A 15,000-nucleotide genomic window follows, 5' to 3' on the forward strand; every position below is an offset into this window, starting at 1 on the left:
AGTAATCCAAAAGGGTAAAATAGACACATAAAATGAAAATACTATAAATATTATCTAAATAATTCAAGTACCAACCAGACTGAATGAGGAGCTTAGCACTCGCTACGTTTAGCACCAGTATATTTTGCAGCACCAGGTACTTTCTTACTGTTTTTGGGTTTGATGTAGCTGTGAGAAAGTGTGATTAAGAACACAAAACAGGAATAGTATTTTTAAAAAGTACTAAATCCCTGAAGGAGCCAAAACACACAAAAAGCCAATTATGACAACATTTTTGTAACAACAAAGAAAACTAAATATGTCCTCATTAAATATGTACTATAGATTACTGCAGCGAAGACATGCTTTTAGTTAGCCACAGGATTTTGTTATTAGTTTTCAAATAATGCAGAAATGAAGCACTGTGTCCAAAATCACCTCAAGAAGGTATTACAGTTAAATTTGAATTGCCTACACTATTGTTAGAAATGTACATAAGAATGTGAGAAGTATGAACGGATGTGAGATGAATAAAATTCCTTTTGTCATTATTGTGTCGCTTCACGGTCATTCATGATATAGAGCCAGATCAGCCTCAGAAGTAAAACATTTACAGAATAAAATTCATACACAATTCATATTTACTAAATTTATTTTGTAAATTCAAAACACAATTCATAAATGCAAAAATCCAATTCGTAAATTCTAAACACATTGTGAATTCACAAGTAAAAAAAATCATAAAAATTTCCGCAAAGGAATAGAATGTGTTCATTTATGAATTGTGACTTGAATTTACGAAATGAATTTGCTTATTTATGAATTGTGTTTGGAGTTTATGAATTGTGCTTTGCGTATTTATAAATTGTTTCGAATTTATGAATTGTTATTTTAATTTATGAATTGTGATTGTAATATACAAAATGGACTTGCATATTTTTTACTTTTCAACTTTACGAATTTTATTTGTAAATTTATTTGTTGTATTTTGAATTTACAAATTGTGTTTTGTGTATTTATGAATTGTGATTTTAATTAACAAATTGGATTTGCAAATTTATGAACTGTGTTTTAAATTTACAAATTGGATCTGTGTATTTATGGATTGGTTTTGAATTTACAAATTGTGTTTTGTGTATTTGAATTGTGATTTTAATTTACGAATTGGATTTGCACATTTATGGTTTGTTTATTGAATTTACAAATTGTGTTCTGTGTATTTATGATTTGTTTTGGTAATTTACAAATAGAGTTTTGTGTATTTTTTTTAACTGTGATTTGATATCACGAATTGGATACGTTTATTACATTGTTTTGCATTTCATTCATTCATTCATTTTCTTTTCGGCTTAGTCTCTTTATTAATCTGGGGTCACCACAGTGAATTAACCGCCAACTTTTCCAGCATATGTTTTACGCAGCAGATGCCCTTACAGCTGCAACCCAACACTGGGAAACACATACACACTCATTCACACACACACTCACACACTATGGTTAATTTTAGCATACCCAATTCACCTGTACCACGTCTTTGGACTTCTGGGAGAAACCAGAGCACCCTGAGGAAACCCACGCCAACATGGGAAGAAACATACAAACTCAACACAGACATGCAAGTGACCCAGCAGAGGCTTTAACCAGCAACCTTCTTGGCAAACATGCTACCCACTGCACCACCGTGTCGCCTTGTTTTAAATTTCAATTTTGTAAATGTGAATTTTACTTTGTAAATTTATTTTTATAGTTTTCTTGCGTGCCATTATGGGATGCACACCTCAGAATCTCACCAAAGTAGGTCATTGGATTCGGGATACTTCTCGCTTACTGTTTTTCAAATACTATGAATTCAGACATACCACTCGACTCACATACAATTTTAACATATTATATAGTATGCAACTTTTATTAATTTTGAAGCCAAAATATAGTTAAACAGATAAATAATTTAAACAAATGACACAACAGTCACAAGATTTCAATATCGCCACTACTATTTGAAGCTTCACCAACTTTCCCAATATACTGTATATATATATATATGTTTTAAGGAACATTTTTTCTTATATATATATATATATATATATATATATATATATATATATATATATATATATAAGAAAAAATGTTCCTTAAAAGTCTGACTTGGAATGCTGAAAACCTCCAGTTTAGTCACTTGCTAATAAGTTGACATTAAGATAAAAAACACAGAGAAACGTTTGATGAATTTTGTCAGAATAAAACAAGAAAATATCCTATTTCATACATTTACCCAAAAACCTACTCAAAAATACTATTTATTTAGAGATGATGGCCATGCTAAAATGCTGTTCCTTTGTTCTGGCCTACAAAAGCACATCAACGCTGCAGCAGTCTACCTGTCTTTCCAACACTTGATTGAGATGATGGACAGAAAGAAGCACCAATTACGTGTTAACGATGAACTATTATGCCAGATTCAGACTATGCAATATCAGCATGATTTTAGCACATTCTGTTTGATGTCGGATGTGTTGTGGTAATTCATAAACGGCAGTGGGTGTTGAAACACAAGATTCAATCATTTTATCTCACACTGCGTGTCTTCATAGTGGATGACAGTAATACTAGCGTGTTGAATTTTACTCAGTCCTGACTGACAGCTTCTGCCACATCTGTCATATTAACCAACGGGAGCTCTGCAGCTCTTCTGTACAGAGCTTTCAAACACGCAGAGACCATAGAGAAATGAAATACTCCAGCTTTTAAGATGTTTCCTCAAAGGACACCACATTAGCTATGTTTCCATTTTGTATTTTACGCTTTGATGCGCATTTTGGAATTTCACATACAGAATTGTATATTGGAAATTGCAAGATGAGCAAAAATGTTTATAAATGCGCATAGTAAAGTGTTTTTATCCAATAACAAACAATAGAAATTGACATAAACTAAAACGAAAACGCGTTTACCAAAGAAATTCCAGCATGTGCATCAAAAACGTCATGTGATTTTGTTTTAACAGATCATAAGATGACAAAAATAGGTGCAATGTTGCAGCATTAATTGACAAACCAGCTGACTGACCACATTATAAATGATCTGAAATGTTGTTTGGGTCAATCTGTCATCAAAGTGGTCCAGTATTTTTACCCCCCACAACTGTGCACTCCTAAAAACATCTCACCCATACCACGTTCATTGAGTTTTGGTTTCATAATGTATTTTATAGGAAAAAAGGCCCACAGTGGCTTCTCCTACCCCATTAAATTACATTTTTCTTTTTGATATTTGGCACCAGGGGCAGCATGGTGGCTCAGTGGTTTGCATTGACACCTCACAGCAAGAATGTTGCTGGTTTGAGTCCCGTCTGGGTCAGTTGGCATTTCTGTGTGGGGTTTGCATCGTGTTTGTGTGTGTTTTCTACAGGTGCTCTGGTTTCCCCCACAGTCCAAAAACATATTGAATATCCTAACTGGCCGTAGTGTGTGTGTGTAATTGTGAGAGTGTTTGTGTGTATGGGTGTTTCCTTGCAGCTGGAAGGGCATTCGCTGTGTTAAAACATTGGACAAGTTGGCGGTTCATTCCATTGTGGCGGCCCCAGATGAATAAAGGGAATAAGCCAATGGAAAATGAATGAATAAATATTTGTCACCAGTTTATCAGGGAGGGAGTGAAGATTTTGTTCCCTTTGATACATTGGATTTATTTGCATATATTGTATGTGATATTCCAGTTTTGCGCATTAATCTAATTCACATCTTTGGATGGAAACCGAACCTGCCAACATTTGTCTCAAAAAATCCAGGGGGTGAAATTACAGGAGTTTTCTGGAGAAATAACAAAACAGGAGGGTGGCGGGAGATGGGTCTGAAATACGTCAGACTCCCGGGAAAAACGGGAGTGTTGGCAGGTGTGATTGAAACAATTGTTTGTTTAAACACTAGTTCTTGAGTCAAAATCGCATAATCCAACACAATGATTATTGTATAAACAAACAGATTGTGTGTTCTGATAATTGTCAATTGCAGCAGCTTGATTAGACCCGATTGAAAGCTAGTCCAGCAATGGATTAATCCATTGCTTCTTTGAGTATTTCTGTCATAATCTTGTGTTTCCTGTTATTACATTCTGCAGTGTGTGTATCTTAGCGGCTTGTGGTGCGATCACTGCCTCGTGGTGGCAAACTGCAGGTCTTGCAGCACTTCACACGAACAGAAGGCACTTGACATCGGCCAAGCCAATGGAGTGTCTGGCAGAAACGTAACGTCAGTAGGTCCCGTAAACACAGCTGACCTGAAAGACAGAGAGAGAGCGAGAGATCATGAGAGACACAGCAGTAAGGACAATCCTCTAGGGGTGAGAGACGCTTCACCACCTGCTCAGCAAACATGCACAAGTGCTTTCACACATCACGGTTTTCGCCCTCTAGATAGGCAACACATTACAGCAGTACAGACACCTTAAAAATCACACTCACCGCTGCTCTGACTGAATACCTGGAATAAAAATCAAGATGACTATAGGGGTGTAACACAACACAGACATTACGGTTCAGCTAATGCAGCAAACTACAGTATAATAGGATCTCAAATTAATTGCAGATCACTATAATGCCACAGGCTACAATTAATTTCAGCTCCTAAACTTTAAATGGCTCTTTATTTTTAGATGTAAAAAACTTCCTTCACACAAAACTATCCAAATAGTTCATGTATGCTCTGTTAGGTGGTGTTTTAGTATGCATTATCCAGCACCGTGCATTTCTTTGTTCCTAATCCTCAGTATTTATTTATTTATTTATTTATTTTTGAATGCCGATGCCAATATCTTTGAAAGCAGGGGTGACGATTGATATGATTTAAATTATTCAAACTAATAATTACAATTGAATTAAATTAAAATTGAATTAATGACAAACAATTTGCATTGAATTTTAAAAGGATTGTGGGGTAAATTTCTAAAAGTTCAGCCAATCACATGGCATCAATATATATATATATATATATATATATATATATATATATATATATATATATATATATATATATATATATGTATATATATGTATATATATATATATATATATATATATATATATATATATATATATATATATATATATATATATATATATATATATATATATAGGTAATATATACAGTTGAAGTGAGAATTATTAGCCCCACTGTCTAATTTCTGTTTAACGGAGAAAAGATTTTATCAACACATTTTTAAACATTACATTATTTTTTGCCTGACCTGCCATGACATTATTTAAAGAAAGTCACTTTATTGGCCATGGTATTAAACACTCATAAGGCTGTGTTAATTAGTTTTCTGTCATGCAGTGATAAATTACAGAGTATAGTGTTATAAATGTGTGTGTACACACACACTAGTCCCTAACTAGTTTTTGTTGATAAAATAAAAGCCACCAAAAGTAAGTTGCATGCTGTTCATTTATTTAGCTTTTTATTTATAATGATGTGGAGTACAGTGTGTGCTGCTGTATGAGTGTGCCGCTGCACTACGGGTGTGCTGTGAACACAGTAACAGCTCACAGGTCAGGAAACCTGTATTATTTTGTAACACATAATAATAATGTTGCATTTTTGTTTACCTGGCAGCCCGACTCACAACCTACAGTACATTCGCTAAGTGCTCATTACTGGTTGTGCAATCGTTGTCTTTATGATGCATCACCACAGAAACCACTTGCGTTTCACTGCTTTCAGTATTTCTCTCACTGAAAAATGTAACTAATTCACTTACAGTATGACTAACACCTAATTCCTTAAAGCATTTGAACTCTGTCTGACAGAGGTAAAAGTTTTAGTCATTCAAAAATTTATTTAAATTATGTCAAATTCCTGTATGCTGAGGGCAAAAGAGTAAGTATTGTTTGTCTTTATAACTAATTAACGCAATCGTTCTAATACTTTTGTATGCATTTGAATTACTTTGTTTAAACAGTTGAATCTGAATATTAGATTATTACACTTCTGTCTTTGTAGGAAGAACTGAATGACAACCACAAGCAAAAAGAAGTATTTGAACAGTGTGCTCAAGTTCTACTGTTCTCAGCACCATCAAAATAAAAGTCCTGCCTCAAACACATTAACCAAACAGAAAAATGTATTGCCCAATGCCGATACTGGAAAAGATATTTAAACAAATACTCTATATATATATATTACAAACACTATGGTCAATTTAGCTTACCCAATTCACCTATACCACGTCTTTGGACCTGTGGGGGAAACCAGAGTCAACTGACCCAGCAGTGGCTCGTACCAGCAACCTTCTTGCTGTAAGGTGATCGTGCGTGTCACAGTATCTACTAAATTAATCAATTTTGTCATACAGATAGCAGATGTGTGCGTATTTATTTGAAACAACAAACATAGTAGTATTAGTAGTAATAGTAATATAGTTATAGTAATAGTCTCTTGGTCTCTCTCGCGTGAACACAGCCTACCTCACGTGCATTTGGTTCTCTCGCGCGCACACTTTGCCTCTCTCTTGTGCACTCGGTCTCCTTGATTCGCTTGACTTTTGCAAAGTCTGGCACCTCATATATGACGCGTCTTCTTTACAGTGGTTGGTTGGTATCCACCAATTCGATAATGTGTCGCTGCTGTAAACGGAGATGCAGGCTAGACTGCAGCCAAAATTAATTAATTTACCAAGTAGCGAACAAACGCATAATTTTAACAGAGTAAATATATTTAAATAGTAATGTGCTACAGTATTAGTTACTGTCAAAAGTAATGCTGTAACAGTAACGCATTACTAGGAACATTTTATTGCCCAACACTGCATATTACTATAGTATTTTTCATGTGAGGTGTACACCTTCTTATCTAATTACAATAACAACAACAAAAATGCTAGTTTCTAATGCAGCTTCTAAGGGAGGACAGTAAATTTGTTATTGTCTTTTCTCCATTGCTGTTATCAGTCTCTTCCATTTTTACTCTTTTTTTTTGTTTTGTTTTTGAAAGTAGGGAAAACACTAAAACACATTTTTTTCAAAGCTTGCCTTTCCAGCCCTGCAAAATGTCATTATGGTGAAAATTAATGACCGAGATGCATTCATTTATCTTTTTTTTTTGGTTGTTCACACAGCACTTTATTGTCATTTGCTTTGGCTTAGTTCATTTTCTGCTGCTTTTGTTGTTGTTTTGCACACAGTTCCAAGTAATCCCCACTGTGGCTTATCTTCTCTTCTTATTTTTGTGTATTAAAGTATATTATTGCAAACAGATCCGCTTTCTAATTCTCTTGCCTGACCTGCCATGACATTAACTTAGTAAGAAAGTAAGTCAGAAGAAAGAAAAAAATCGCTGTCACTCTCTTAGCAACTGTATTAACACTCACACAGCAGCGTTGATTAGTTTTCTGTCATGCAGTGATTAATCACAAAGCATAATATTATAAATGTGTGTGTGTGTGTATAATGACTCTCACAAATCTACAAATACCAAAATATAAAGAAAGATCGGTTTCCATTCAGCAAAATATTAGCTTTTTAAAATATGAAAATGATAGAAATCTTTTATAATGTAAAAATGCATAATTCTGTCAGGGAAAAAGCTCAATTCTGCATTTTCTAGCAAGGCTATTGGGTTTTTGTTTAATGAGTTCAGAAAATTTTAAAATATGTATATAGGTTTAGAAATCATGTATTGTATCTGCCACAGTTCAAAACATTGCAGAAATCATTCATTTTAAATACAAATATTCCACTTTCATATTCCATTGCATTAAAAAAGACTATGCTTTTAATAATATAAATGCTTATAATAATATAAAAAATGTCATATATTGCCACAGAATAACCCTGCTCTGCATTTTTTACCCTTGTTGGGCATGTTATTTCAGCATGATTAGAAATATTTCCTGTCTGAATACCATTTAGAAGACATCATGTGAACCAGTTAAAGATTGATTAAAAGCATACTCTAAATGCCTTGTACTTAACCTTGTTTGAAATAATGATAGGAGCAAAACGCTTGAAGCAAAGACCAAGAACAAAGAAGGGTTTACCACACAAATGTACAAAGTGTTGCAGGCGGTCAATGAAGTTTCAGGCATTTGCAGTGGTTAGATGTCAAACAGAAGGCGTCTTTGAGGTCTCAGTGAGATCACAGTGTGTTAACATGAGCAGATCAGAGGCCTCAGATGCACCCCAGCAGACCCTCTACTTCCCACAATGCCACTGTTCACAGGCATAAGCGACATGCACATTACTCTTCTACTGGTTTAAAAATCTCTTAAGATTTCTCAAAGAGCCCAACAGGCTCATGCATAAACATTAACTTCTCACAAAACACCCAATCAAAGCATATTCCTATACACACAATGAGATTTTAAAGAAATTTACATGAGAATGAGCAAATGATAGTATGTCAAATTATTAAGGCACTGGAGTCCATTCAAACACTGTATTGCCAAATGCCAAAGTAAATTAAAGTAGTTATATCATTTATGCTGGAGGTGTTAACATACACTGGTCTCATGGTACGGTTTTGATTGTCATACCATCGATATGGTTCATTACGATATCTCGGTGCATCGCTGTGCATTGACGATGCTTTCCATACACATCTATATATTTTGCTTCACAGCACAAGAAAAATGTATAGATATATTTTTACTTATATATTATTTGTAAAACAATTTTGTCCTTTAATACAGTCATATGTATAATTTGTACCTTTAAAAACTCAAGTACATGCACAGAACAACATGAGCATTTATAGCAAATAAACAAATGTAAATATTCTGCTCGCTTTATGAGCCCTGTCAAGCGAGTTCTTACACCCTTATGATTGGTCACGTGCTTAGAATAAAGGGCTGCGATTGGCTCTAACGCTTTGCTGCTGTTCACGAATTAGTGTCACTGATAAACGGCAGCAGCGATCACAGCTGATCCATGAAAGACGTGGTGAGAAAATTCGCCCTGCAGACACACGCCCGTGTCTGGATCCACAAGTAACTCTACAACAGGTTAGAGGAGAGGAATCATCAAGCCAGCAGGTCAAATGTCCACAGTGAGTGAGAGAGAGAGAGAGAGAGAGAGAGAGAGAGAGTGAGAGAGAGAAAGAGAGAGAGAGAAATGCATTTTACTTTCATTTTCTCAATCACAGTGAAATAGTGGCTTCTGCTGTTCAGTGTCTGTGAAAGACTGTTATTCGCACTCGCCTCCCTCTCAATAGTAAGATACCGTGACATAGCGCATATGAGATAAATACTGTGAGGATACAATAACCGGTTTTGATCTATTAATGAACCAATTCTGAATTATTTTTGAGAAATTAGACTAAAAGAGCTTTCTTGAGAAACCAAAATCCATCGTTTTGTGTGTAGCTTCAAAAATATTGAGATGAAATATTTGATACAGTGGCCCAATCAATGTAATTGATTTATGTCCTTAGGTGTTATTTTGGGGGTTTGTACTTAAAAACAATTAAAACTGAATACTTTTACTTAGACAAAATTACTTTTTACTCATTATAAACGTGTTTACCGACTCATTTTCAGAGATGTACTAAAATATCTTGCTATTTTGAAGTGCACTGATATCCGGTTTAATTTAAAGGACACCTATTTGACGCCTTTTAGGAGATGTGAGATAAGCCAGAAGGTGTCTAAAGTTTCAGCTCAAAACACCCATCAGATTATTTATTATACAAAGCAGAATATGCACATTTTACAGTTTTTCTTGTTTACTTTGACCTGGTTAAAGAAACTAGGTTCCACTTCATTTTCATTATTACTATGCCAGCAGAGCAGAAGACAGGACTTGCAAATGTGTAAACTCTTTCTCATTGGGTTGACAAATTTTTTCCCAACAGTTAACACAAATGTCATTCCAGCAGTCCAAACTCTATTGTTTTAGCTATGGTAAGCAAACAAAAACGATCTATTCCCAACCATTAGAAACTACCAAGATCAGTATGAATTCACTGAAGCACCGGTTTGACACTCCTTCACACAAATCTTCAATTAACAATCAGTCTGCAAACATTAAAAATGGTGGAAGGCCTGTTGTTCTGTGCAGCATTGATGGAGGAGGTCAATAGTGGCTTTGTCCTATACTCCTAAAAGGTTTGACTGTATATTGGTTTACATGTGTTTTCTCTAATATTTACACAGTTGGAAAAATGGCATGAATTCAATATAAATTTAATCAAAGCATTTATTATTCTGGATCCAATTCTTTGCAAAAAGGCACATTTGACAGCCCAAATAGAAAGACAACAAATGACATTGGCAATAGGCTACAATGGCAAGCAATGGTGCACTGAGTCACACTGAGTTCTGTATTTTGTATTTTGTTGTCCATTGTGCAATGATTATTTGAAAGAGCTCATATACTTGTTAGCAAGTTGTGTTGTTTGAAGGAAAAACTTGTTGCATATTTTAAATGTTTTGACAAGGTATGTGCCTTTTGCAAGCAAAATGTGTCATTTTGACCAAAAGTGTTTCTGTTTAGGCCTGTGTGTTAACTATTTTGAAAATGCATGATAAGGCACTACATTTTACCGAACCCCCAGTACTTTCGTCCCTCGTCCTTTCGACACCTCTCCCTTCTCTGGTAATATGCCGGTTCTGTTACCCCTATCTGTTCAGGGACCACGCAATTTACAAATGACAGTTTTTCTCAATCGCTTTGATGCATTTCTCACAACACTATTTACATTTGCACAACAGTTAATGCATTTCTCAAAACAATTAATGCAAACTGGAAAACCTAGCAGATAACCTGCAAAAGCATGTCACTTGCTCAAAATGGAGAGCTCATTCCTCAAAAGCAAGTATTCATGTCAATTAAAGTGTCAGTGTCGTCAAAATGACCATTGGTTAAGAACAAGATAGTCAAATGGCTTTGACTATGTTTTCATGATGACAGATTACTATACAGATTACTTTACAGTTTTTCTCAGTCGCTTTGGTGCGTTTCTCACAACACTAGTGCATTTTTGAACAACATTTAATGATTTTCTCAAAACAATTAGTACAAACTGCAAAACCTAGCTGATAACCTGCAAAAGCGTGTCACATGCTCAAAATGGATAGTTCATTCCTCAAAAGCAAGTATTCATGTCAATCAAAGTGTCAGTGCCATCAAAATGAAAAGTCCTGATCCCATTGTTTATGACCAAGATAGTCAAATGGCTTAGTCATGTTTTCATTATGACAGTTTACTCTCTACATTTTTCCAGTGCAAAAAAAGTCTGATTTTGGTGACACTTCCTGAAAATGCTCAAGACAGCACTGTATACTATTTGCACAGCCATTTGAAAACTACAGTAAAGTTAGACATCACTGCATTTAGTGAGGTATACAAGTACAAGACACTGAATATGTATGTTTCGCATTTTTACTGCATTTGCTCTTTGCAATCCTAATTTATTCCCAGCATTGTGCAAAATAATAAATACACCCTTATTTACAACAAACATAAACTCCCTTTAGGTAGAGCTGTGCACAACTGTAAACAATATTGCAGTACATATTGGAACTGAGCCTACAACATACACAGGTCTGTAAATCATTCATCAAATTTTTAAATTTTTAAGACATTTTCAGAAAAATAAAGATTTAAATTTGTTAAAAAAATTAGCTTGATTTTGACTAGTTCACAATTTTTGTATGTAATGACTCAAGTAATGAAATGAGGACTATCCTTTTTATATAGAATGACTATTCAGCATTTACAAGTTTAGTTCATTTTGACTGCCATGACATAAGCAGATAATAATGTACTAAACAGCAGAGAGTTGTATGAAAGCAATTGATGCATGTCCAAAAGCATTCGCAGTTTGTTAAAAAATTGAGAAACTGCTACTAGGATGTGCACAAATGACTAATTGTTTTGAGAAATGCATTAACTGTTGTGCAAATGTAAATAGTGTTGTGAGAAATGCACCAAAGCCTCTGAGAAAAACTGTATGTACTTAGTATACTGTAGCTGCTTTTGTAGCCTGTGGCTTTAAATGCAAATGAGTTGGTTTTCCCCGCCCACTGTTCTCACGTGTGTGTTCGCTTCTCATGCAGTACATCAGATGAGCAGCAGTCAATGACAGTTACAGACATGGATGAAGCTAAAATACAGTTCATTAATCAAAAATACCAAGTAAGTTTATTGCATATAGTGTATTTATTGTGGAGTTTATTCAAGTCTTTCTGAAAGGATGAGTCACACACAAATACCGTTTGCAGTTTGACACCATATAGCTTTTGTGATTATAACAGTCTTCATTACATGCTCTCATGGTAAATCATGGCTGTTTTAAAATAAATGTTTTAAATTTATAAAACTAAGTCTTGAAATGCTGCTAATAAGAGTGTTTGAGCAGATATTTCCATCCGAGTTTCTTTACAAAAAATGTTCCGTGGACGTGTATACATGTAATTATGGTGATATGGCGCCTGTTAATCAATTCGATGGGTGGGGAAAGACAAGTCAGACAAGTTCTTTAGTCCATAAAAAGTAATGTCATGTTGCAAAAATTACCCCAATGGACAGCACATTGACCTAGAACTGAGAGACATTATTGGTGTATCAAATGGTGTATATCGCCCTGCATAGTGCACTTCAGTGTGAATGCAATCATGGTTGCCATATTGGAGTGACTTTCCAAACTGAAGTGCTCAAACTGGTCACTTTGAAAGACCTTTCAGAAGATTTTGAAGAGTACAACTTATGGACACTTCAGGCCTCATGATCTTTTGGCCAGGGAAGTTGTATGGTGTCATGCACTGTGTTCCATTAAGGGCTCATCCAAATGCCTAATCCCTTCGAAGCTGTCAGTCTGGAGAGTAAATCCTTCGAAGGGATTAGGGCATAGGGATGAGTCTTTCCAAATGGAACGCAGTGTATAAGAGTCAATCTCTGGGAGAAAATGGAGGAAGGACATAATTCAGCTGCAAGCAAACCAAAATCACCCACAGGATCATGAGCAGTCGTGGCCATAACTTAGTGAATTCTTTTTATTAATGGTATTAGTAAGGATTTATTCATGAAAAGTATACTTAATTGCTTACACTAAACACCATCAGGAGATGGATAAAATTTCTTAAGCAAGATAATTCGCTTGCACAATTCTAAATATATAAAATAATCGAACCTCAGCACCCAATGACTTTTCCCCTTCAGCTGTGTGAGCAATGCTGCGAATTCGTTCAACATTTTACACTTACTACTAATGGTTGAACAAGTACATCATCTGAGGTTTTTAAAGTGCATTTATTTTTTTACAACCCCAAATCGAAAAAGTTGGGACAGTGAAGAAAACAAATAAAAAAGAAAGCAGGGATTTCCAAATTTACTTTGACTTGTATTTCATTGCAGACAATATGAACACAAAATATTTTGTTTTGTCAGGTCAATTTCATTTAATTTGTAAAAATACATCCTTTCCTGTCATTCAGACCTGCAACACATTCCAAATAAAAGGTGGGACAGGAGCAGTTTAGGGCTAGTAATCAGGTAAATTGATTGTGATGATGTGATTACAAACAGGTGATTGTTATTATGGTTTTGTACAAAAACAGCTTCTAAGAAAGGTCTAGTCCTATAAGAGCAAAGATGGGTCGAGGATCGCCAATTTGCAATCAAATACGTAAGAAAATTATTAAAATGTATAAAAACAATATTCCTAAAAAGCAAGATAGAACGACATCAGGATATATCATCCTCAACTGTGCAGAACATCATTAAAATATTCGAAGAATCTGGAAAATTTTCAGTACTTAAAGGACAAGGGCACAAGCTGTGAACAACAGTGATTTCTGATCCTTTAGGCAACACTACATCACCATTCATCTATAAACGATATCACCATATGGACTCAGACTACTTTGGCAAACTGTTGTCAAGTACCACAATACAATTAATTAATTGATAAAACTGTACTGTGCCAAAAGAAAGCCCTATGCTAACAGAGTCCAGAAGCAAAATCGACAACCCTGGGCTCGCTCTGAGGCATCTGGCATGGATCATCACATCAGTTTTTCAGGCATTTTTGGGGAGAAATGGACACCATGTACTCTGGACAACAAAATAGAAGGATCGTCCAGATACAAGTCAAAGTGAATTTAGAAATGATTTCTTTTTTATTTGCATTTTTTACAATTTTGTCCCAACTTTTTTGATTTTAGATTGTAAAAATAAATTATGTTCAGTGTGAATGTACTGTTTCTACCATTTGAACCACAAAATGGGATGCACCATATGTCTTCAACTAAACATGAAAATAATAGTCTTTGTAGCTTATCAGAGTTAAGCTCACAATTCTGAAAATAAGAGTTAAATCATAATTCTACAACTTATTTTTTATATTTATATTTTAACTAAGTTTTTTTTTTTTCCCCCAATACATCATGTGTGTGTTTCTGTGTGTCCACATATGCAGGGCCAGAATAAGAACACATTGGGCCCTGCAGCTATAGCAAATCCAAATGCCCCCTTTTTTACCTCACAAAAGTATATATATATATATATATATATATATATATATATATATATATATATATATATATATATATATATATATATATATATATATATATATATATATATATATATACTGTAGTAGTAGTTGTTGTTATTATTATTATTTTACTAATTAATTTTATTATCTAATTTTCCACCATTTGATTTATATTTGATTACTATATATTTTTTTCTATTTTATTATAATAATCCTGCAAGTAGGCAATACAAAATTAAATAATGACATAATATGAACTTTAAAGTTCAAACAGGCTGCCAAAATCAGCAAAACAAAAACAAAAAAACATTTGCAACACTTCCTAAATGAGTGTTTTATAATAACGCTTTAAATGTTTCTTTAGGACTTTAGCTGACCATGAATCCCTAATAATACGATATCTTTAATATCCATGCTTCTAATATACGAAATATTGTGGTCATTTTAGTTACAGAAGGCTAGCATTCTTATTTTATGTATTTGCATCAGATATATTGTCTGATGAAAGCCAGTGCCAATATTTCATTGCTACATA

General features: G+C 34.4%; 1 protein-coding gene across 1 annotated transcript in view; it reads right to left on the bottom strand.

Moving 5' to 3' along the window:
* Positions 1–2,479: 2,479 nt before the first annotated feature.
* The window catches only part of adamts7 (ADAM metallopeptidase with thrombospondin type 1 motif 7), a 189,911-nt gene continuing 177,390 nt past the window's right edge, over positions 2,480–15,000 (bottom strand). Inside the window, exon 24 of the mRNA XM_087261907.1 lies at positions 2,480–4,254. Within this exon, the coding sequence (XP_087118033.1) occupies positions 4,106–4,254 (149 nt within the window). The 3' untranslated portion in view covers positions 2,480–4,105. The remainder of the gene's footprint in view (positions 4,255–15,000) is intronic.

This window comes from Danio rerio, chromosome 7 (genome assembly GCF_052040795.2).
Source record: "Danio rerio strain M-AB ecotype USA chromosome 7, GRCz13ab, whole genome shotgun sequence".
Classification (NCBI taxonomy): Eukaryota; Metazoa; Chordata; class Actinopteri; order Cypriniformes; family Danionidae; genus Danio; species Danio rerio.